At 36.8% G+C, this 25845-nt stretch overlaps 1 protein-coding gene across 1 annotated transcript; it reads right to left on the bottom strand.

Annotated features, from left to right (window-relative positions):
* Nucleotides 1–1935: 1935 nt before the first annotated feature.
* Nucleotides 1936–25122, bottom strand: rbm19 (RNA binding motif protein 19). The gene is given in 25 exon segments (XM_051705893.1): nucleotides 1936–3194; nucleotides 10848–10968; nucleotides 11169–11271; nucleotides 11696–11815; nucleotides 12360–12415; nucleotides 12529–12608; nucleotides 12804–12864; nucleotides 13897–14063; nucleotides 16025–16097; nucleotides 16263–16339; nucleotides 16342–16462; nucleotides 16662–16772; nucleotides 16860–16956; nucleotides 18114–18238; nucleotides 18316–18446; nucleotides 19150–19353; nucleotides 19562–19633; nucleotides 19722–19800; nucleotides 21758–21817; nucleotides 21916–22193; nucleotides 22416–22653; nucleotides 22759–22800; nucleotides 22885–23013; nucleotides 23483–23665; nucleotides 24991–25122. Coding segments are annotated over 25 exon segments (2847 nt in total). The 5' UTR covers nucleotides 25027–25122; the 3' UTR covers nucleotides 1936–3111.
* Nucleotides 25123–25845: the final 723 nt, after the last annotated feature.

Here is a 25845-nt window from a genome sequence, read left to right as displayed (position 1 = left end):
AGTAAAAAAAAAGCCTTTTAAGATATCTTAAATTACTCTTTGATTTATAAATATCTGAAATCCATTTTCTAGATATTTAAAATTGCAAATCTAACATGTTGAAGGAAATTAACATACATCAATAATTGCCATTTTTGTTGTAATTCATCTGTTGATATCAGGAATGGACATTTTCACTAATAGCAATGTAATTATTGCTATCAAAAATGATCATTTGTACTAGTAGGAAGTACATAGCTGATATGTTAATTTGGTATTACAACAAGAAATTAATCAGATATCTGTAATTGCATTTGAACAGGAGTGAATGACATAATTGTGAAGTTCTGCTAGTGAAAATGCAGTTACAATTATCAGTAATTGTGGGTTTTTACTAGTTGAAATTCAATATTTGATTTTCAAGGGATGATGTAATTTTTTATATCAAGAATTAAACTTTTTATTAGTGCAAATGTAATTACTGATATCAATAATTAGCCTTTTAATACTTGAAAATTTAATAGTAGATATCTAGAAATCATATATCATGCATTTGACTAAAAGTCAATTCGGCTTGCCATAATCCTAAATAATCCTGCATGTCAATTCGGCTTGTCATGCTGATACAACTTGTGTGATTCAAATCAATCCATATACTGCCGAAAACATTTGTCACAACTTGCTTGTCTTGAACTCCATGTGGTGACATGTGGAATAGGCCTATTCCTCACATTAAATGTTCACCCAAAATGTATCATAGGGCAAAAGGTCATGCAAAAATACCATTTCTCAAATAACTGGCCATTGAAAGGTGTGGCAAAAAGCACATTTTGGACCCTGGTCATGTCACAATTGGGTTTCAGAGTGGGGTTTGGGTTGTTGGTGAGAGTTTATTGCTTCCATGTTCCATATTATAACAGCCGTATGCTGTTTTTCCATTGTTTCAAGGCAATACAATGTGTACATGTGTGTGTATGTTTGACTTCTACTAATGTAGAGGCTTAAGGCTGTTTTTTTTTTTTTGTTTTTGTTTTTTTTAATGCCATGTGGGACTACGGTAAAGTAGCTTGTCATATATTGAAGTGCAAATAGTAGAAGTACTGCTTAAAAGGACATATGGAGCTCTAAGACTGAGTGAAAAAAAAAAAATTATATGTAAATACTTTTTGTATATTCCAGATAATTTATATTTAAGTGGACACATCAAAGTTTCCTACAAACTCATCTCTGTTTTTATCTAAAGAATAGACATTTCTTAGCTTAACATGGCTCCGAATATGGATATATCCATTTCCATCTTAATTCATTAGGTACTGACAAACTTTTGACGAAGGATACAATGCAGTCATCCATATCTTAAGATGTGTATTGGTGTGTCTACCATAGCCAGACGGTCTTCTTGAAACCAGTACTTTCCACTAAACTACTTGGTTTATCAGAGATCCATTTATTGATCATACTGCTTTTTTCCTCTAAGGTTATCCATTTATACTGGGTTAAAAAATAAAGTTTACATAATTACATATGGCTGCACAGACGTTTTGTTGGGTGCTTTAGATGTGATGGACTCACAGAAGAGAAAATGTAGTTATAAAGTGCTCAAAAAGGGATAGCTCACCATCATTTACTCACCCTCATGTTGTTCCAAACCCATATGACTTCTGTGGAACAGCAATAAACTATTTGAAGTATCTCCAAGCAGCTTTTTTCCAATGTAAAGAATGTATATAGACACCACAGACTGTCAAATTCCAAAAGCACCATAAAAGTAGTCCCTACAACAACTTTGCGTGAGAAACAGACTGAAATTTAAGACATTATTCACTGATAATCTTCCCCTCCTCAATAGCTCTCAAATTACATTTGCACTTGCACATATTCAAACTTGCTTTGTCATTATTGGCCAAATGACAAATGAGGAAAAAATGGTGTTCTGTGGAATAAAGAAATTTGGGTTTAAAACAAAAGTGAGCAAATGAACTTATTTTAATTATTGGATGAAATATCCCTTCAATGCATCAAGAAACAATTGAAAGAGCAAATAAGATGAATATGATTTTACCACAGATAAAATTACAGGTTGATTTGAAGCAACATTATAACGATGTCATGCAATTCTCCTTGCAAAACCCTTTGTGATGCAGTACACTAGAATGTCCACTACATGGTGTGTAAGGCATCTCTGTGTAGACCAAGACTGTTTTAACCTCTTAACTGTACAAATAGCATTTTTTACAACGTGAGGTTTCTAGTATGATTACAACCCTAAAATAGGAACAATTTCTTTTACAGACAAAACTATTTATTGTCACACCAATAAATACAGTATGAACCCAACAATATGAAAGCACTTGTCATTTGTTGAATACAAATAGGTGTACAATTATTATGCAAAGGGATAGTTTATCCGAAATTAATACTGTCATTTTCTCACCCTTATGTTGTTCCAAGCCTGTAGGATGTACTTTCTTCCATGGAGCACAAAGGAGATGTTAGGCAGAATGACAGCCTCAGTCACCAATCAATTTCATTGTACAGAAAAAAAGATGTAATGAAAGTGAATGGTGACTGAGACTAACATTCTGCCTAACCTATAAAATCATACGGGTTTGAAACATGAAAGTGAGTAAATGATGACAAAATTGTCATGTTGTTTGAACTTTCCCTTTAATCATGAAGACAATAAACATACTTGATGCTGATAAATGATGTTAAAAGCAACATCAAATATTTACTTTCCATTTATTTTTATTGCATCAATCACCATTGTGATTTTTCAAAGTCAGCTGTGACACAGCAGAGTATGAAATGTCTTGGCCCTCTGTGACTATTTAAAAACAGCTAAAGGTAACGTGGCCTTCAGGCATATTTTCAGAGGATTCAGTCGTTGAGTTCACCTTCAACCGGAGTTAGTCTGTAGGGAGAAGCTGTTTTTAATTCACTGACAGCAATAACAGGGATGATGTATGAGCATCTAATAAAAAGCTAATTGGGAGCATCTGGGGCCAAAAGGAAAGATTCCTGAAGAGACTGCAAAGCAGCTGCTTAAGACGCAGTCATAACAGAGATAAATGGAGTTCTACTGGATGATTTACTCTCTTATTGATGCTGTAGGTGACTGACAGCTGCTGTTCATTTGCCATCTTCCTCCCCGACCTCCATCTGCTCCAAGATTCCCTCTAACACCGCCGCCCTTCTCCGCTTCTTAGGAGCGTCTGAGATAGAGTAAAAAATGAGAGATGACTGGAAGGTAGATTTGTGATCAGATTTGTTTTAATTAATTTAATTTAAAAAGGGAACAGATTTCATATGAATTGGAACCAGTATTGGGGGAGGGTACTGCAAAACTGTAGCTAGTTTGCCAAGCTACTCATAATTTGTAGTAGATAAACAGTTGTCAAACAACCCTGTTGAAAAATTAGTTTGACTACTGTTATTAACAAAAAGTAGTTCACAATTTTGAAGACATTTAAGCGTTATCTTTTGAATTATGACTACAAAATTACTAATATTTTGTAATTATTTAAAAAAATAAGAGCAGTATTTATCTGGCTCAAAAACAATGAGGATCTCAATTACATATACAGCATATAGATATACTGTATATATCTATATGCTAAAGGTATACTAAAGGTACATAAATATTTATGTACCTTTATTAAATGTTTATTTTATTTATATATATTTAATACATATAAATATTTAATAATAATCACAATACCAAAGTTATAATAGTTTTATAGATATACCGTATATACACACACACACACATTATATATATATATATATATATACACATACATACATACATACAGCAGTGTGAAAAAGTGTTTGCCCCCTTCCTGATTTCTTATTTTTTTGCATGTTTGTCACACTTAAATGTTTCAGATCATCAAACAAGTATAAATATTAGTCAAAGATAACTCAAGTAAACACAAAATGCAGTTTTTAAATGAAGGTTGTTATTATTAAGGGAAAACAAAATCCAAACCTACATGGCCCTGTGTGAAAAAGTGTTTGCCCCACCTGTTAAAACATAACTTAACTGTGGTTTATCACACCTGAGTTCAATTTTTCTAGCCACACCCAGGCCTGATTACTGCCACACCTGTTCTCAATCAAGAAATCAGTTAAATAGGACCTGCCTGACAAAGTGAAGTAGACCAAAAGATCTTCAAAAGCTAGACATCATGCCGAGATCCTAAGAAATTCAGGAACAAATGAGAAAGAAAGTAATTGAGATCTATCAGTCTGGAAAAGGTTATAAAGCCATTTCTAAAGCTTTGGGACTCCAGAGAACCACAGTGAGAGCCATTATCCACAAATGGCGAAAACATGGAACAGAGGTGAACCTTCCCAGGAGTGGCCGGCCGACCAACATTACCCCAAGAGCGCAGCGACGACTCATCCAAGAGGTCACAAAAGACCCCACAACAACATCCAAAGAACTGCAGACCTCACTTGCCTCAGTTAAGGTCAGTGTTCATGACTCCACAATAAGAAAGAGACTGGGCAAAAATGGCCTGCATGGCAGAGTTCCAAGACAAAAACCACTGCTGAGCAAAAAGAACATTAAGGCTCGTCTCATTTTTGCCAGAAAACATCTTGATGATCCCCAAGACTTTTGGGAAAATACTCTGTGGACTGACGAGACAAAAGTTGAACTTTTTGGAAGGTGTGTGTCCCATTACATCTGGCGTAAAAGTAACACCGCATTTCAGAAAAAGAACATCATACCAACAGTAAAATATGGTGGTGGTAGTGTGATGGTCTGGGGCTGTTTTGCTGCTTCAGGACCTGGAAGACTTGCTGTGATAAATGGAACCATGAATTCTGCTGTCTACCAAAAAATCCTGAAGGAGAATGTCCGGCCATCTGTTCGTGACCTCAAGCTGAAGCGAACTTGGGTTCTGCAGCAGGACAATGATCCAAAACACACCAGCAAGTCCACCTCTGAATGGCTGAAGAAAAACAAAATGAAGACTTTGGAGTGGCCTAGTCAAAGTCCTGACCTGAATCCTATTGAGATGCTGTGGCATGACCTTAAAAAGGCAGTTCATGCTCGAAAACCCTCCAATGTGGCTGAATTACAACAATTCTGCGAAGATGAGTGGGCCAAAATTCCTCCACAGCGCTGTAAAAGACTCATTGCAAGTTATCGCAAACACTTGATTGCAGTTGTTGCTGCTAAGGGTGGCCCAACCAGTTATTAGGTTTAGGGGGCAATCACTTTTTCCACACAGGGCCATGTAGGTTTGGAAAACTGCATTTTGTGTTTACTTGTGTTATCTTTGACTAATATTTAAACTTGTTTGATGATCTGAAACATTTAAGTGTGACAAACATGCAAAAAAATAAGAAATCACACCACTGTACATACATATATATATATATAACTATGTGCAATACACAGTTTAGTCTTTCTTATATTTAACCAACACATCCAACCTCTTCTGCCATTTCATTCCTCTGAGAGAAAAAAAAACAAAAAAAATATTTGCACTGTACATAACAGATTTGTATTAGATTTGCACTACCCATGTGTATGTGTGTGTGTGTGTGTGTGTGTGTGTGTATATGTATGTGTGTCTGTACGTATGTGTATAATTTGTTTTTATTTTTTATTCTTTATTATTATCTATGTCTTGCTGCTGTTTTTGTATTGTTTTTGTATTGTTGTACACTGGAAGCTCCTGTCACCAAGACAAATTCCTTGTATGTGTAAGCATACTTGGCAATAAAGCTGATTCTGATTCACATATATATATATATATATATATATATATATAGTATTGTTATTTATTTATGACTTTCTTCCATGGAACACAAAAGGAGATTTTAGGCAGAATCCTCAGTCACCATTCACTTTCATTGAATGGAAAAGAGCAGCATCAACATTCTTCTAAACCTATCATGTTCCATGGAAAAAGGTCAAGTCATACTAAATACAATTAAACAAAAAAAACAACAACAAAAAACAGTTATTTATATAACTGAATCGAAAATGGGGATAAGCATCAGCATGACTAAATGTTTTTCTACAAAAATAGATGTAAAAGGAAATGTCCTGAAAACACAAGTGCAAGTGGTGTTTTTTTTTTTTTTTTTTTGGTGTTCAGATACTATTTTTGTGCAGCATAATTGTTCTAGCCTTTGTCACCAGAAGCATCATACCCAGGCAGTCGTGTGGCATCGTGAGGGTTGGACGTGTGAATGGCGAGCTCTGCGCACTTTGCTAGTTTTTAATACTTTTTGGGTCATAAACCGGTGAGATTTGATACACCCTGTTCCATAACTGTTCTATGAAGACAATATGTCAAAGAATTCAAAATCCTCAGGCTCTGGAGACATTAAAAGACACTCAAAAGTGCTCAAGCTGATACCCCTGACAAGGCCGCAGACCGGGGACTCGGTTTGTACGGTGCGGTGGGATAGATCCAGCATCAACTGTCGAGCATGTTGGCAATGCTGGCAAAAGTCATTGCTGACTTGGAGGATCTTGCTGTAATACGTTGATCGATCACTGCCATGGAGACTAAGTTCTCGGAGTTGGTTACAAGAATGGGGGACGTCAAAAAACAGATCGATTATCTGGAGTCTTCGGAGAGGGAATTAGTCACAACATTTTCTTGTTCCTAGACTTTGCGAATTCGACAAGAGAGAAATGTGATCGATTCAAGGAATGCAAGAAACTCTTACATCAATGGAAGGTCGCTTTTGCACTGATGTTCCCGGCCAAACTGAGAATAGATGCTAAGGATGGCCGCAAAATATTTACATGCCCACAGCAAGCATTGTCCTTCATAAAGTCAATGGAATGAGTGAGTCATGGTGTGATTCTCACGTTGCAGCAAAGTGCGCCTGACTCATTGAACATTCACTTGACCGTCTGAGGAAGCTGGGCACCTTTTTTTGTTTCTTTTTGTGCTGGTTCTGCCTAGCGGCTGGAGTGGCACTCGTAGGCGTAAATTGACTGTTTGAGTTTAGAGGGATGGATGCCGGCTGGCGCTGTCGTGCGTGGGGTTAATGCACACATTTTTCTTTTTTCTGTTTGTATGGTTCGGGGGGAAGTTTGGGTTTTTGGGTGGTCTTTATAATTAAATTTTTGACACAATCTATTTTTCTCAAATGTCAAATGTTAATATGAGTGGATTGTCTCTCTCCACGTGGAATGTGAATGGGTAGGGGCACCCCATAAAACGAAGGAAGGTTATTTATTTTCTTAAATGAAAGAAATATGATATAGTGTTTCTTCAAGAAACGCATCTATCCCCGATAGATCAAGAAATGCAAAATCCTGATTTCCAACAAATGTTAAAGGCTGAAATCAATGTTTATATGGAGACCAACTGGTCCTCAGTATCCTCTGTGGGCGTGGCTTGGGAGGCACTTAAGGTGGTTCTTAGGGGTCAAATCATACAGTATGCCTCATTCATTAAAAAATCCAAAGCACGAGAACTCGTGGAGTTGGAAGGGAATATTAAAATTGTAGAGGCAGAGCTGAAGCGCTGAATGTCGTCTGATGGCCTCAGAGAATTGACCCGATTGAAATACAGATATAATACTATTTTGTCACAGAAGGTGGAGTTTTGGCTATTCAGGGCAAGACATACTTTGAGTTGGGGGACAAAGCAGGGAAGCTTTTGGCTAGATATATAAAGCAGAGAGAGTCTTTTTCTACCATTCCCTCAGTGAAATCTGCTGGTGGTGAAATATTTAACTCGACCATTGATATTAATAATGCTTTTAAAGAATTCTATCTTGATCTCTATAGTTCCACGTCTTCGTCTACTGATGAAGATATTAGACATTTTGTGGAACCATTAGAACTCCCTAAACTGACAAATGAGCAAAAGATAACTGAGATAACCTTTGAGAAGCTTGGCGAGGTAATTAAGGCCAGATGGCTTTGCCGCTGAGTTTTTTAGATTTTATGCTACAGAATTGGCCCCACTTTTTTAAGAAGTGCATATGGAATCATTAAAGAATGGAAAGCTTCCGCCAACCATGACACAAGCCTGGATCAGTCTGATTCTTAAAAAAGACAAATATCCGGGGCCTGGGTAGCTCAGTGGTAAAGAAGCTGGCTGCCATCCCTGAAGTTCTCTAGTTCAAATTCCAGGGTGTGCTGAGTGACTACAGCCAGGCCTCCTAAGCAACCAAATTGGCCCGGTTGCTAGGGAGGGTAGAGTCACATAGGGTAACCTCCTCATGGTCGCTATAATGTGGTTTGTTCTCGGTGAGGAACGTGGTGAGTTGTGCGTAGATGCCGCGGTGGATGGCGTGAAGCCTCCACATGCGCTATGTCTCCGTGGCAACGCGCTCAACAAGCCACGTGATAAGATGCGTGGGTCGATGGTCTCCGACACGGAGGCAACTGGGATTCGTCCTCCGCCACCCGGATTGAGGCGAATCACTACGCGACCACAAGGACTTAAAAGCACATTGGGAATTGGGCATGCCAAATTGGGAGAATAAATAAATAAATAAAGATCCAAGTGAGTGTAAAAGTTATCGTCCAATTTCCCTAATCCATAAGCTTTTGCTTTATGCAGATGATATTTTTTTATTCATCTCCGACCCCACTAGATCTATGCCTTGCCTCCACAGTATTATTCTCAAGTTCTCAAGATACAGAGTCAATTGATCTAAATCCAAAGCTTTGGCTCTGACAGCGTACTGCCCAGTAACGGCTTTCCAGTTGGTCACCTTCCAGTGGCCCAAACAGGGCATTAAGTATTTGAGTATTTTATTCCCAGCAAATTTGTCTGATTTATTTAGGGCAGGTGGGCTTCATTACATTTATCTATGATTGGGAAGGTTTATGTTATTAAAATGAATTGTATTCCAAAATTTAACTACCTGTTACAAATCTCTCCCTGTAGATGTCCCCCTCTCTTATTTCAAGCAATTTGATGGCATAGCGAAGCCCGTCACTTGGAATGGTAAACTTCCCAGATTACATTTCAGTAAACTGCATAGGCCAACTGACATAGGTGGGCTAGGCCTAACCAAAACATTTTTTTATTATTATGCGTTCAGTCTCAGACATCTGACTCATTGGTCGCTTCCACCTGAGAGAGCCCCTCCCTGGTTTTGTATTGAACAGGAAGTTCTTGCCCCTATTTCGCCATTGCAAAACCTTTCTATCAAACTAATCGGAGAAGTTAAGTTACACCCCGTTATCTCACATTTGCACTCGGAGTGTTTAATTCAGACATTTATTTAAATGTTGCCTCAAGCAAATGGCTGAACCCTAAATGATGTATTAATAGGTCATCCTTTCTGCTGGTCAGAGTGGATTGTGAGGGGGCTTACTACACTCGGTGACCTATATGAGAGTGGAGTGTTGAGATCTTTTGAAGATTTGGTTAAACTTTTTGGGATTCCAAGATCTCAGTTTTACAGGTATTTGGGGGAGGGGTAATAGTGAGGGTTTAATGTTAAATGTTATTCATTATATATATGTTGTGGTTTTTTTCTTTGTGATAAGTCTATGAATCAATAAAAATGTTAATTGAAAAAAATAGATGTAAAAAACCATGTATGGATTTCTAGGAAAACTATTGAGTGATGACTTGAGTGAAATCTGTTTTTTAATTTTATTTTATGGCTTCATTTAAATTAACCATTCAAACAAACCAATTTGTTTGTAAGCCTGTTTGTGCAATTAATTAAATTTTCACGCTACACTGCTACATGGAAAAACAGCTTGTTCCTGGAAAAGCTAGATGACATTACACTGAGTTTCTCCTAAAAAGTGCTTGCAACCGTTTCTTTGACACGAAAGTCTTGTTAACCCTTTAAGCTCAGATGGGCACACCAAATAATTATCAAAATATTAATACAGTCTTGACCAACACAAAATAGGTATTGTTTTAAAGCTTGTACTTTAAAATGCATGTAGGCATTATGACCAAAACTATGCTTTGAAATTTGCAGACCAATCAGAAGTGTTCAATTCTGATCATTTATTAATAATTTTGCACTGCACATTTTATTGTAATCACTAAAAACATACAGATTACACTGATCAAATAGCCATGAGTCATATGTAGTTAGAAAGTTCTACAAGAGTAGAATACAACCAGCCTATTTGTTTTACTCACGGACAAATGTATAGCAAGTAATACTGTAGCTAATTAATATCTTTGACATACATGTTACATGTAAACAGGTGTTGCTTATATGCCACGTTTTCGCTTATAACTTCATGAAAAATAAACTGAACATATCTAATTACATATTGCCACAAGGAGTTGGCACCAAGTACATGACACAGACTCAACGATGGCTCAAATGACACAGAATGAAACTGAATGAGATCTCATTACTCATGCCTGCATGCTTTGGAGAGAGAGCATACCTTTAGTCATTGTTGTGTAAGTAGTTCTTATGTACAATTATTATATTTTATTAGTTTGGAGAGGCTTTTGGACACTTGGAGATGTTTTTGGATACTAGGATAAATTAATTTTTGTAATACTTTTATATTGCTTTGTCGTATCAACACAAACTTTAATTCAGTTACAAGTGACTCTGGGAACAAACAAACAAAAAGTTTGTCAGAGCTACCTTATTTACACCCTGAGATATAGAATGTCAAATCAGAAAAAAGTAAATTTTTGGCTCAAGTTTGTGTGTGTGTATGTGATTTTTCAGCAGTTTCTTAGGCTGAGAGTCTCAGAATTTATCATAATCTACATAATTAAAATATTTGAAAAGTTTTCTTTAAATGATACCAAACACTTGACTCTCCTTATTTTTTTGTCGAGTTATATAATTTTGGGTATGCCAATGAAACAGGAAATCTTTAAAAACTCTAAAAGGGTTAATGATTATATGTCTGTACAAAGCTGATATTTTACCATGGAAGTGTTGAGCAGTTTTCCGTCGCAGATCATCTACAGTCTCCTCTGCGTCTGCCCACTCCAGCACCAGCCTCCTGCCGTAAAGATGGGTACTGTGGCACAGCGCTTTGAAGGCTTTCTGTGAGAGCCAAGTGTACAAAATAAGACCGCTCTTAGCTTGTGTTGGGATTATAACTGGCATACACTGATTGGAATATTGATAAACGATTGATATTTTGGACATACTAAAAACAGTTAATTATAATAGGTTACCTATGTTTTCAGGAGAATGTGTGATTAACAAGAGAAACAGAAAGATAAAGAGACAGATGCACCTACTTTGGCATCCTGTTTAGTGAGGAAGTCAATGAAGCCAAAACCACGGTGGGCTCCACCAATCCCTTTCTTTGGCAGGCGAACAGTCTTCAGCTCTCCAAATGTACTGATAAAAAGACAACCTTTATAAAACGCCTGCACTTCAAATCACACCTCATACTATAGGGTACAATGTTAATGATAAACAGGCACCTTGAGGTATATCAATTAGGAACACAATTGAAAATTACCTGATCTATAAAAACATATTTCCTGCTTCAAATGACATACTTATAAACATTAAACGCTCATACACATTACGCAGATGTTTACACTTCTGAAAGTTTAACCCTTACAAAAAAAAAAAAAGTGTGAATTACTAATATAATTAATTTGTCACACAGTGGGACCATTTAAATAGAACTACTGAAGGCAAAAAGGTGATTAAAAATGCTGAGAAACTAAAAAGAAAATGCGACCAGTTACAGGACTTAGTATATGATATACACATGAAATCATAAATAGTCTTTAAATATAAAAACATGTCTAACCAGAAGAGTTCTCTCAGTTCTTTCACTGTAGCTTGGAAGGGTACGTTTCGCACCAGGATCTTAGACGTCGTCTGTTTCCTGGCGGTCTGCTTTTTCTTCTTGGCTTGAGTCATACCTGACCTGTGGCAGCGACAGCAGGAAAACTGTTTTCAATTTATAATTAAGGCTATGTAGTAAAACCATGAGTGTTTGTCAATGACACCAATGGTCAGCCAAATCAGAAAGTGAAGGGCATATGAAAGAAGCACAATAACATATAATAATAACAATAACAATAAAAAAAAAAGGGCCGATAATTATTTTTATAATATGGCCGATAACCAATGAGATGGATATTATAAATCCATAGTTTTTTTAATTTGTTTTTATTCACACTTAAGCTCCGTTCTTTTATGTTTCAACTGAAATCAAATAATTGCAGAATACTTTTGTAACTTTCCACAAAAATAGAACTTACTGTTTGAAATGGCAAAAATCAGCCCTGATATTATATGCAAGCAATATCTACCAATTTAGACAGAATAAAATAAAACACTAATTTGGGCCAGTACTAATGCTCACTAAAGTTCATCCCTAATACAAATGGTGCCGATTCAGCAATAGCACACTGAAAATTCTCTTACACCTTATATGCTGGACACAAAATTCAAGAATGTAATCTTACTTGGCTTCTCTTTCGGATATTTTCAACTCAAGCTGGTGCTCATCAACTGTGCAATGCTGCAAGAAAAAGTAATGAAAAAAGATGGCTAAATGAATTTCATCACATGAATATTTAAGCATCATACGTGGGCATATATACTGCAATGAAATAGTGGCAGATGGTCATTTACCTGCAGCTGTTTCATGGCTTTCTGTGCTGCCTCTGGAGTTTTATACTGCACAAAGCCATAACCCATTGATAACAATTTACCTGAGAGAGAGAAAAAGAGAGAGAGAGATAAAGAGAGGAGATGAGAGATCAAGATGAGATAAAGACAAAGAGAAAGAAATGAAAAACAAACCAAAAAAAGGAAATAGAAAATGTACTTGCGCAGCACAGTAAGTAAACGGATAGATTTAATCATGGTAAATAGGCATGTTGTGATCAAAATCTGCAAAACCAAACCTGTTTTATCTCTCTTCTTTGATATTGTGCAGGCTTTCACCACACCACATTTAGAAAACGTCTGTCAATAAAACACAATGAAAACCATATGGTGAGACTAATATGGCTGAAAACTTCAGAACTACAAAAATAATTACAAAACCATCATGGCAAACCTCAAAATCTAAGTAAATATAAAAAAATCAAATTAAAAAAAAAACAACAACTGGGTAACGCTGTAACATGAAGCTAACATAAAATAACAATGAACAATATTTTTACAGCATTTATTACTCAAGATGAATGTTTCTGCATATACTAATACATACTTAAATGTACACTTTCAAGTGTAAAAGAGACGCCATTAGCGATCAGCCACCATAGCAGTCATGACACTCTTTGAGTATCTACACATCTGGATTGATTCAGAATCATGTGCTGTAAGTTGTGATATGACATTTTCTATATCATGTTTATTTTTCATGAAGTTAAAAAACAAAATGTTACAAAATTCTGTTTATCTGTTTATTATACATGTGGATTTCACACGCTAATACTCACTGTAGTTTGGTCTCTAAGTGAAACAAATTTGCTTTTTATATTCTACTAATGAAGACCTTTCCAAAGATATATGACACATGCCTGTGTGATCTTTTGTATCTTTTTACTGGTTCTAAATATGATTGTTGTGATCGCAAATTTGCGAATTCTGAAAATGGAACACTTCTAATTTAGCAGCAAATTTAAAAGCAGTATTTTAGAATTGGTCAGATCAGCTATATTCATTGTAAAGATAAGAGTCTAAGCTTTAAAACAACACCTATTTTGTGCAGATCAAGCAAGTGGTTGTTGAATAACACCATTTTTTTCTTCATGATCAGCGCCCCCTAGAGGGCCCGTTACCGAGGCTGCTCCAGGTTTAAGAGGTTAACATTAAACCAGATTAGTAAATGCATAAAAAAATAAAATACAAAAAAACTGTTGTACGTTTATGATACCTACTGCATAAACTAACGTTAAAGAATTGCAACATATTTTAAAGTGTTACCAAAAACTCTTTAGCTCTGTCTACCAACAAACCCTTTAACCTTATGCTTGTGAACTCTGTCCTCACCTCTCGTAATGTTTCCTCTGAGGTTTTAAAGTTGAGGTTCTTAATGAAGAGGGTCGAGCCAGGCAAAATCTCATCCTCCTCCTCTTCATCATCATCTTCCTCCTCCTCCTCCTCCTCTACCTTTTTCACTGCATCCATTTTCTCAGCTGATTTGTCCTTCTCAGACTCTGAGAAGATTAAGGTATACAAGACAGGATGAACATACAGATAGAGTGACAAACCTACAGAAAATGCAGCACTGAGGCAGGTTTTGTGGGCTATGTTGGCCGCGGTTCTCTCATTGGTGAAGCTTACTCTGCTAGACCACGGGTAATGTAGTTGTTCAACAGGAATTACATTATCAAACCTGATTTTTAAACAATGAAGTTGAAATAAGGCAAGTATATACCATCGATGAACAACTTCAAATCTCATGGTCGGTCCGTCTGTAAAGGTTTACATGTTATCGTTGAAAGTCAATTTTGTCTATGGAAGAATTTATGGGATCTTTACTTACGGAGCCAGACTGTTACGCTCAGTGCTTGAAAGGCGGCAAAGGAAGATCAATTACAATACAGTAGGGGTGGGCAGTATGACCAAAATTCTATATCATGGTATAAGTAATGTTATATCACGGTAATGGTATATATCACGATAGCGTGATTTTTTGGGGGGAAAATCAAAAAAAAAAAATATCAAATATCCATGTGATAGTGTGGGCGATAAGTAAAAAATGATATATTAATATTCTTAAAAGATTTGGTTGATAAAGATATAGGAATATAGCCTATTTTGATGAAAAGTGATTCAAAAATTCTGAACAAATAATGAGAGTTTCTTTTTTTTTTTTTTAAACAATATCTAAAGTAGCCTAATGGTACACCTGTCATGTCCATTGCAATGAAAAAACTTTCTCAATCAATAAATAATTCTTAAAATAATAATTGATCTGTTTTATTTTCTTTGCATCGTTTTTCAATCAAAGAAAAAAGAAAAAGTCTTCTCTGTAACTTAATATCAGCATTTTTGAATTTATGGAGTTTTGAATGTAGCCTTCCACTTGACACTGAAAACCTTTTTCAGCAACTATATAGCCTATGTGTTTGTGGAGGTAAAGATGCGTGTAGGAAAGCTTGACGGTGTCAGCAACACTATAAAGAGCAGCGAGGCTTTTAGAGGGGGGGTCCATTACACACCATAGAGAATGCAGCATTTTATTAACGAGCTCTTCCTCATTTTCTCTCGGAATGTAAAGTGATTAGAACCTGAGGTGCGCTCTCCCCCCATGCACACTGTGCACAAGTCAGAAAGAACACATTCATCCATGAACGTGAGAAAACGGCGCCTTTAAATGCAAAAAATACATTTCTGACTTTGACTTGATTTGGATTCATCCTGCGTTCTGTGTTCGTCTTTCTCCATGTTTGTCTCTCGCTATCAGTCTCACGTGCAGCCAGGAGCGTTGCGCACACAGATATTTACATATCGCGATACAGACAGTATAGAAAAATCTCTACCGTTTGACATTTAATTTCGTCGCCATGATGTATCTCACCATACCGCCAAGCCCTACAATACAGTATGCAAATATGACATCATCACTGTCAGATAAATTCTGAATGGCTAACATGCCGTCAATGGGACATTTTCAAACTAATGTTGAATTTCATCTGAAATTAAGTGCGAAACAAGGTTTTGATTGAGTCTGTATGTTAAGTTGATGAAGGCTGAATTAACTGCAAAAATGTGAAAGAATGAGGCAAAAGAAAGCAAAAGAGAGGGCAAAAAAAAAGAGTGCAAAAGAATGAGCAGAGCCACTACTACAGTGAAAGAAAAAGCAAAAGTATGCATAAGAAAACAAAAAGATAGCACAAGAGTGTGAAAGACGGCAAAAGAAAGGGCAAAGTGCAAATGAAGGAGCAAAATACAGGAAAGAAAGTGTGCAAAAGGATGAAAGCTTGAAAGAAAGACAAAGCACGAAAGTGCAAGAGCATGAAATCAAAGAAGCGCAAATTAAAGCAAGCACAAAATACAGCACGAAAGCAAGAAGGAAAACGTGAAAGCACAAAAGCACAAAATAAGCATTAAAAGCAAGACAAACACCACAAAAGTGAGCAAGCAAGAAAGAAAGAAAGTGTGGTAGGTTTACCTGCTTTAGTTGTCCTGGGTGTTGTAAACACAGCTACAGGAGCCCACTCCAGATACAAGGGAACATGCAGGAACTAGAGAGTGAGAATAATGTATTACCTCATACCAGTGTTTATCACCTGTTCAAGCTTAATTAACTGAAGGCACAAAAATCATCTCGTACCTAACTCAATATCCCCCCAAAAAAATTTGTTTTTAAATTGCTCAGGCCTGGCCATCACAAATACACTTGCATTTACCTTTGTGTATGCCAGTTTCATGAAAGCCCGTTTGGCTTCTGTGGGCTCTAGGAACTCCACTATAGCAGTGAGGCCAGAGGGGGAAGTAGAACTCTTCCCAGAGATCCATGAGGTGAGAACAGAGCCTCCAGCTCCTCGACCTGCACTCCTGAGGGCAAGTTCTTCACTAATATCACAGAGTTACTGCGCTGGCCTGCCGCCTACATACAAACACACACATACAAATCTATGATTTATGCAGATACAAAGTGGTCTGCAATTGTGGTTCACTAAAACAAAGAAATATTTAGACTTCTAGTTGATTCTGCATATTAAGCTTGAATAGGACAAAGTATTTGAATGCTGATAAATTACACACTTCACCTTTAATTACATGTGAGTCTACAGCACACATTATACCTGACTGAATGAGTCCAGAGACACTCCGTTGTCCAGGAGAAACTGTCTGGTTTCCTGTACTATCTGCGTCTCCCCAAGGGCCATCCGCACAGCCAGACTGCCCGCAGACTCCTGCAGACACAAACACAAAACCAAGGCATGCTCACTGGAATATTCTCTGAGAAACAAGACACAATCATTTAAGTTCAATGTACTCACATGATCTAAGACTTGGCTCTTGGTAGTGTTGTATTTTTGAGCGATGGCATCGGCCACGGCACTCGTGCCCAAAAACAGCGTATTCCAGTTGTGAGAGCTACGCAACAAACACAAAAACAGTGAACATACATAGTAGGGAAGTCAAGTGTACCAGTACTTCAGTCGATAAAATGTATCTTTTTTAAGAGCGGTCTCTAAAATAATTGTCGTAATTAGCGTTTTAACGCATGCAATTAATTTTAAATGTTTTACGCATACATTTTTCTTCAACGCGATTAACGGATGTACCAATATGACATTAGATTCTAACGTTTTATTCAGCTCTGTCTTATCAGACAATTTGGATGAAGTATCATTTACGTGCAAAGTGCCAGCACTAAAAGTTAAACAAGATGTTCTCTGTAAGCGCTTTTCATGTGGAGTTCAATGCGGCACGAATCATGCAATGCTTTTTAACAGGAAGAAAAGTGCTGTATATATAGTCAAATTTCAGCACTTCAGAAATCTGCGATTAATCGCAATTAACTATGAAAAACAAAGCGATTAATCATGATTAAATATTTTAATCGACTGACAGCACTAATTTGTTTTAAAATGTAAAGATACAAGTCTTTATGCAGTATCATTAGTACAGAGTAACGACTCAATTCAGCAACCAAGGGCTGCCTGAATGACCACAATAATGTAGCTTAGCGTGTGAACCACCAAATGCATTTTTCTGGTCAAAATACTCCAACAAAATCTTGGTGGGGTTTTAATGTAAACACAGTCAGTTTGTTTCAAGGGTATGTAAACAGGTGAGACAAAAAATCAGATGCGTGTCAAAATATCAGATTGACCTCAGGTGCATTCAGTCTTGCAGTCTATATGCAGCCTTATAGAACTGCCACCGTCTATTTTGTCATTAATATTAAATAAAACAAAAATCAAGATAAAAGAAAAATAATTACATTCAATTACAAAATTCTTAATTTCTTTCTTTGTTTTTCATTGCTGACTATTTACTCGAAGCATTATTTACCCTATTGGCAAATACACGAATGCTACACATCATTGTTTTAAATTATTTGGTTAATATTTATGTTTTTTAAGTTCAGTGGCATATTGGTTTTTGCTGTGGTATTGAAGCTGGTATAGAGAGTCATGTAATTCCACTAATATTGCTTTTGACTAATGAAATTTTGGTATCGTGACACAGCTAGAAAATTTTACGATAAAGTTTTTCAGCTCAATAACAGTTTATGAAATGCTGACCTGGTGCTGGCTGCTTTGTCTTTGGCATCTTTCTGTCGCTTATACGAGGAGCTGCCAGGAGCATTAGGCCCTTCATCGGGTTTCTCCTTCCTTAGTCTTGAGGCCATGATGTGCAGTATCCGCCCCTGGAGAGTTCAAACACTTATAAGCAAGCGAATAAAACCACAAAGACAGAAATGCGGTGAAATTAATAAATCTATACCTGGAACACATGGCCATCCAGTTGAGCCAAAGCTGAAACGGCATTCTCTGGTATCATGTATGTCAGAAAGGCAAAGCCCTTTGGTTTCTTAGTCAGACTGTCTATGGGAAAATTGACCTCAGAAAGAGGACCTAATGGTGAGACACAAAAAGAGAGAGAGAGAGAGAGACATAAGTGCATTAAAAACATGAACTGCTCTTGAAGGAATGTTTTGGGTTCAAATCAAGTTAAGATCTATCAGCAGCATCTGTGATATAATATGAATTACCACAGAAAATAAATTCAAATCCCTACGTTTTTAAAAACAAGCAATAGTCATACAGTAATGCACTTAGAATGGAAGTCTATGGGGCAAGACATTCTGGAGGGTAAAATCAGATAAGTGAAGCTTATATTTTTGTTTAAACAATTATATTAATTCTTATGTCTCGAAATTTGTGTTATTTGAGCTTTAAAATAGTCTCAATCTTCCTTTAAGTGGTGGGACCACTTTTTTAGGCAGATGAACTTCTGGTAAATTAATGTTATTCCTGTGGGTAGAGTTTTCATCATGTAAACTGTATTATGTGAACAGTTACTTCACGCCTCTTTCTTGTATCCTTGCATGATTTATGTGAAAGTTGCTTTGGCAGACTTACATGGGACAGGAGGTGAAATAATGGACATTTTGCACAAAAATAAGGTTAGCAAGCTATTTTAATCACACTAGTCTCACATTAACACTTATAATGTTTACGTTGCATGTCTTTGCTTTCGAAACATCCTGCATCTTAACGTTCACGCTGTAGTGTACCATGTAATAAGCATGGATTCTATGTTGGTCACATGACTTACCATGTGCGAGGAAGAGTTCTTTCAGATCTTCTTCAGTGCATGTGTATGGCAGGTTCCTGACGAAGAGTCTTCCCGATTCTGCCACATCCTCTTCTTCCTCATCATCCCTCAACTCACTGACAAAACTTTTTTCCTTATTTCTTCCTTGTGAAGAGCTCTCTTTTTTTAAGATGTTAGTTCTGAACACTTCAATATACCGCCCCCCTGTGGGTTTACAAAGATAATGCACATTAAGAACAAGCCTATTTTTGCACCCCTTCAAATTTCTAATGGGTCGCATTCAAACCATGTGCGAGTTTCTGAAACATCGGAGCTCATTTTTAAGAAATGCTTAAAATTGCTAACTACTATCCTAATGTGTCAGTGTTTTAAAATCGGTAGAAATTAGCTCAAGACGTCAAATATTGCTTACCCATGTAGTCGTTGTTTAGTCGTAGGGCTCTATCGACCTCTGCCTCTGAGCGCAGGTCCACATACACGTAACCTTATCACAGAAAATTCAACATCAATCAAATGGCACCAGAGTGTCATCCTCAAAACAACAACAGACAGTGAACAGCAGATGTTCTTACCTGAATTGCGACCGTCACTGCTTTTACCAAATCGAATTGCAACTGGTTTCAAAGGCGTCATAAATTCTCGGACTTGTTTCTACATTTAAGTGATAAATCAGGCAGACAGAAAAAAATTAGACAGGCATACAAAACAAAACAAAATGTACTGTTGTTCCTCCCCCCCAAAATAAAATCCAGTTTAGATGTCTTATATGTATCATTTAAAAGCAAGGCATCCCTATTTTTATTTATTAAAAAAACATTTTCATGGATTTTCTCCCATTTTCTTCCCAATTTTGGCATGCCCAATTCCCAATGCGTTCCAAGTGCTCGTGGTGGCATAGTGACTCACCTCAATCCGGGTGGCGGAGGATGAACCTCAGTTGCCTCTGCGTTTGAGACAGTCAATCCGTGCATCTTATCACGTGGCTTGTTGAGCGCGTTACCGCGGAGACCTAGCACGTGTGAAGGCTCACGCTATTCTACGCGGCATCCACGCACAACTCACCACGCGCCCCACCAAGAGCGAGAACCACATTATAGCGACCACGAGGCGGTTAACCCAACGTGACTCTACCCACCCTAGCAACCGGGCCAATTGGTTGCTTAGGAAGCCTGACTGGAGTCACTCAGCATGCCCTGGATTCGAACTTGCGACTCCTGGTGTGGTAGTCAGCGTCTTTACTTGCTGAGCTACCCGGGCCCCCCCTATTTGTTGTTTATAAAGAATACAAACATTTTTTCCACTGACATCTTTTAATTATGGAAGCAATATTTTCTGTGACACAAATGAAAAATTATAGAACCAATTGCTCACAACTTATAATACTTAATAAAGTGGATATTAAAAATATGATATAGTCACAGCTATGATGAAACACACCTGTTCACCTAGCTACTGTGTGCATTACTGTGCAGCACCCATAGCATAACTTTGTTATTGTTTACATGTCAGGGACTATATCTTTCAGTGGAAGTTGTGCACTTTACAAATACATACATAATGAAACTAGGGCTCGGTTATATATTGAATAGCCACAATATAATCGCAATGATTTTGCTGATGATATAACATTAAGCAATATCGTGAATAATTTAACATGCTTTTTATTTGGGCAATACGTTTCATAAATAGCGCATTAGTAGACTAATTTCACGATCCTTCAGGGCTGCACAATTCATTAAAATAACATCAAAATGGTGATTTGGAGATATGTGATTATTAAGCAGCAAAAGGCTGCGATTAAAGACAGATAAACGCTGCCTATGTGCGGGTGAAGTAAATAGGACAAAAAAATATTAATTTTATATGAAACACATTTAATCCTCAAAACAATAATGATAATTCAGTATTATATTATAATAATAAACTTGACTGGGTCCAACAGTTATAATTTAGTATTATGCAATATTTAACAGGGTTCCAAAAAATTAAGTGAAATAGTTTTCGCACATCTTGTTAATTAGTAAAAATATATGAAGGTAAATAATGCTTTTTTATTAAGCTACTATGTATCATTGTATATTAAATATTAATATAAAAGTGTATGTCAATGAAAATTATCATAGTGAAAAACTGTGGGAAACATGCCTGCCTTATTTTTATTCAATGCCTTTTAAGTATTGAATCGACTTGGCTACAATGGCTGTTTGGATGAAATGATGGTTCCTCTGATTACTTTTGAGTCATTTCAGCGCAAATACATAATTATCAAAATATACATTGGATATCGTCAATAGGATAAAAAATATAAAGATATCATTTTTGTAGCCATATCGCCCAACCCTAAATTAGATCATGTTTTAATTTTGAAATTTGTGGCCTTAATACTTGTATTATTTAATAATAGTTTTATAAGAGTAATAAGGCACTTGAGGACGTGCTATATTGTGAATACAGTCACTGTTTCAGGGGTTGGTGGCTCAGAATGTACTTTAGCCGTGATTATACTTACAATATAGTACTGCTTCATGTACCTTATTGCTTAATTAAAAACTAGCAAGTCAATTCTATAATCATCAAACAAAATAATCATTTCAAGCAGCCCTCTCACCTCTTGAACTTTGAATGGAACGCCTCGTAGTTTAACTGTAAACTCTGTGCAAGGCTTAATCTATAATAGAGCACAGAGCAAAGAGAACAGTACAAACAAGTGAGCTTCCAATAGCCATTCCATTCCTAACTGATATCACACAGTTTAATATAACCAACCTTGTTCTGGGACGGTGCTGATTCTGTGCTTTTCTGATTGCTTGCCTTGTCACCACTCTCATACGCACTGTCTGTGTGCTGGGCTGGGGTCTCTTCTTCCTCCTCTTCCTCCTCTTCCTCTTCCTTCTCCTCATTGTCATCAGCAGCATTGTCACCATCACTTTCACTTTCACTTTCTTCCTCTTTATCCTCATCCACCATATCTGATTTCTCCACGATTTTAGATCGAAGATAGTCCATGTCAGACAGACCTCTTTTCAGGGCTTCCTTTGAGGCATCTAGTGCGAAACCATATAATGTATTTGTAGATGCTATATTTCAACTTTTAGGAGTTTACTAACATATGGATGGCATCAAAGCTAATACACATGGAGTAAAAGCCACAAAATGTTAATTTCATGGAGTCTTTAGCAATTACCTCATAGAGACTAGCTCTTTGCAATCTAGTGGGCAAAGTTGTATTGCTTCCTGTGAGAAAAACCAAGCAGGAAAGTTCTCACCTTGTTTCTCCTCTTCATCAGCATCCTCCTCTTCATCCTCAGCGTCACTCAGTTCCTCTGACTCATCTGAATCAAAGTTTAGGTAGTCATCAGTAATGTCCGCTTTCTGTTTCTTCTCCTTCTTCCTTTTTTCAGGTCCAACAGAAGCAGCTTCAACAGAGTCATTGGCCCAGGTGGGCACCTGTGTGCGTTTCTGATGCACAGCGAGGAACTCCTGGAAGCCTTGGTCTTTCTCAAGCTAAGGATTACAATCAGACTACGTTTGAAAGGGCATCTGCATGATTACCAGAGTATGATTTGTGTAATGCAATGACAAAACAATTTATAAGAGCAACAAACTTACATCTCCAAGAACATTCAGTGGCTGCTTCTGTTTCTTCTCATTCTGTGTAGTTGGAGTAACAACATATTATCAATGTGACCTTGATTGCAACTGAAAATGCACCAGAGAAGAGATTTTCTTGCTAACCTTTTCATCTTTTTCTCCCTGTTCATGTGATTTCTGTTCTTCTTTTGCTTTGTTTGAGGATGGTTGCTGTGTGTGTTTGCTCCAAGGTCTGGCTTTGTTGGGGTCTCCAAAGTCTGTGCAGAATTCCACCTTATTCAAACAGATGATGAATAAGATACTGGTGTTCAGACATAGTTCATCTATAAATGATTTCCTTCCAAAATAAATCTCATTAAGCAACATTAAGATTGTTTTGCATTGTGACATTGTTTTCACGACAACTGAGCACACCCCCCCTGAACTCTCATTATTGTGATGTGGACGGAAGTTTTCTATTTGAGTTTGTAGTTATAGTTATATAGTAATAAAAATCTTCCTGTCCTGGCACAATAATGTTATTTTTAAGTAAAAATCAGCATAACATAAAGGTGATTCAAAAAATACTACAATGATGTAGTTTTTTTTATACATGAGATTTTTTTTCACATTATGGTAATGAGAACTGGGGAAAATGTGCTTAGTTGCCATGAAAATAGCATCATGAAAACAATCCTAATGGTCCTAATTTTATTTAGCTCTTTGGTTTTGGAGGTCTTCCATGAACTTGTCAGGCACTTACAGTAACTCTGGAGGTGTCCACAAAGCTCTTATTGAAATGTTTCAGAGCTTTTTCGCCATCCTCTTCACTCTTGAAACCAACAAATCCAAATTTGCGGAATTTACCATCTTTGCTGAACTTCAGTACACAATCAGTGAGCGTCCCAAAATCAGCAAACATCTTACGGAAGCGATCTTCCTTCATCTGGAGACATATCAGAAAAAAAAATCTGTTTTTAATCATCTGATAAATTACATGCACTGTGTTAAACCTGGCCTCACATACATCGATCAGTCACAACATTAAAACTACCTGACTAATATTGTGTAGGTCCCCCCTCGTGCCGTCAAAACAGCGCCAACCCGAATCTCAGAATAGCATTCTGAGATGATATTCTTCTCACCACAATTGTACAGAGCGGTTATCTGAGTTACTGTAGACTTTGTCAGTTCGAATCAGTCTGGCCATTCTCTGTTGACCTCTCTCATCAACAAGGCGTTTCAATCCAAAGAACCGCCCCTCACTGACTGTGTTTTGTTTTTGGCACCATTCAGAGTAAATTCTAGATACTGTTGTGTGTGAAAATCCCAGGAGATCAGTAGTTACAGAAATACTCAAACCAACAATCTGGCACCAACTATCATCCATGCGAATATCTAATCAGTCAATCATGTGGCAGAAGTGAAGTGCATAAAATCATGCAGATACGGGTCAAGAGCTTCTGTTAATGTTCACATCAACCATCAGAATGAGGAAAATTGTGATCTGAGTGATTTGGACCTTGGCATGATTGCTGGTGCCAGACGGGCTGGTTTGAGTATTTCTGTAACTGCTGATCTCCTGGGATTTTCACACACAACAGTCTCTAGATTTACTCCGAATGGTGCCAGAAACAAATAAAACACCCAGTCAGCGGCAGTTCTGTGGATGGAAGCGCCTTATTGATGAGAGAGGTCAACAGAGAATGGCCAGACTGGTTCAAACTGACAAAGTCTACGGTAACTCAGATAACCACTCTGTACAACTGTGGTGAGAAGAACAGCATCTCAGAATGCTATTTTGAGATGCGGGTTTGGTGATGTTTTGGCGGCATGAGGGGGACCTACACAATATTAGGCAGGAGGTTTTAATGTTGTGATTGATCGGTGTACAGTTCAAAACCACAATGCTTATAAATTATAGCCTGACAGTGATTCTAAGTCATTAATAAACTTACTGATAATAATAACACTTCCAAGTAAAATACTGTGGTGGTACCATGGTAAATTGATGGTATCAGATGGCAATGCCATAGTACTTGATTGATTGATGTACCACGGTATGTATTATTGTCAAATTCATGTTATTACCAATTAGCATGGCTAAAACATGTGGGGGAAAAAATCATTGTAACACCATAGTACTTTCTGGTACTTTTTAGATTGTATGTATAATATACGTGTGATTAAAAGTTTATCAAAATCTTCGTAGAGTCACGTATATTTGACAACGCACTTACACTATTGTCTATTAACATCAGAAATACTCACCCCGTTTGGAAGATTCTTAACAATTAACCTTGACATTTTTGCAATCACCGAGAAAGTTTATCGGGTGGAATAACGATAAAATATTTTACAACAATAAAGCATGGAGCGGTTCAGTAAGTCGCCATCTTTGCTGTATGACGTTAAAAGCGTCATCATCGTAGAGATTGGTAATGGCGCCCTCTTGGGGACATTACGGCAATGACAGGTGTGATGCCGAATAGCCTACAATGAAACTTCGTCAAATTGAAATACAAATAGAAACATAATTTTTGTAATGTGACTTTGACCATTTGAAACTTGAAATATACAGATTAGACACCATCCAATTAAACATACATAATTTACTAAAATTTTTACAGAATACCATATTCGTCACAATAGTTAATAATAATAATTATTATTATTATTAAAAAAATAATATTTTCAGTTAAATAATTTTGTGTGAGGTTTCATAATGAACACACGACGCAAATTTAGATGAGACTTACAAAATACTTTAATACTTTCAGTACATTATTCTTTTCATAAACACAGAAATAAATAAAAAAATAAATATTAAATAAAAAGAGCTGAAATATGACGTACACATCCTGTGCTGTTCATTTAAAATAAAACTGGGATGCCTGTCAACGATTTGAACGAAAAAAGACTTCATTTACTACATTTTTACATTTGTAATTGTACAAACTTACAACTGTTAAAAGAGGAAAAACTTACAACTGCAACCCCTTAAATTTGCAACTCAGTTGAATATGTGGATTTATGGTAATGTATGAGCACTAAGGCATCAAACAATAACCTGAGCTCCTCTAGGTTACCATCATGTGCACTTGATAGTATCCTTATGTATTTAAT

The sequence above is a fragment of the Myxocyprinus asiaticus genome, chromosome 9 (genome assembly GCF_019703515.2).
Source record: "Myxocyprinus asiaticus isolate MX2 ecotype Aquarium Trade chromosome 9, UBuf_Myxa_2, whole genome shotgun sequence".
Taxonomy (NCBI): domain Eukaryota; kingdom Metazoa; phylum Chordata; class Actinopteri; order Cypriniformes; family Catostomidae; genus Myxocyprinus; species Myxocyprinus asiaticus.
Note: the sequence above shows the minus strand (reverse complement) of the source record. Positions and strands in the feature narration are given on the sequence as shown.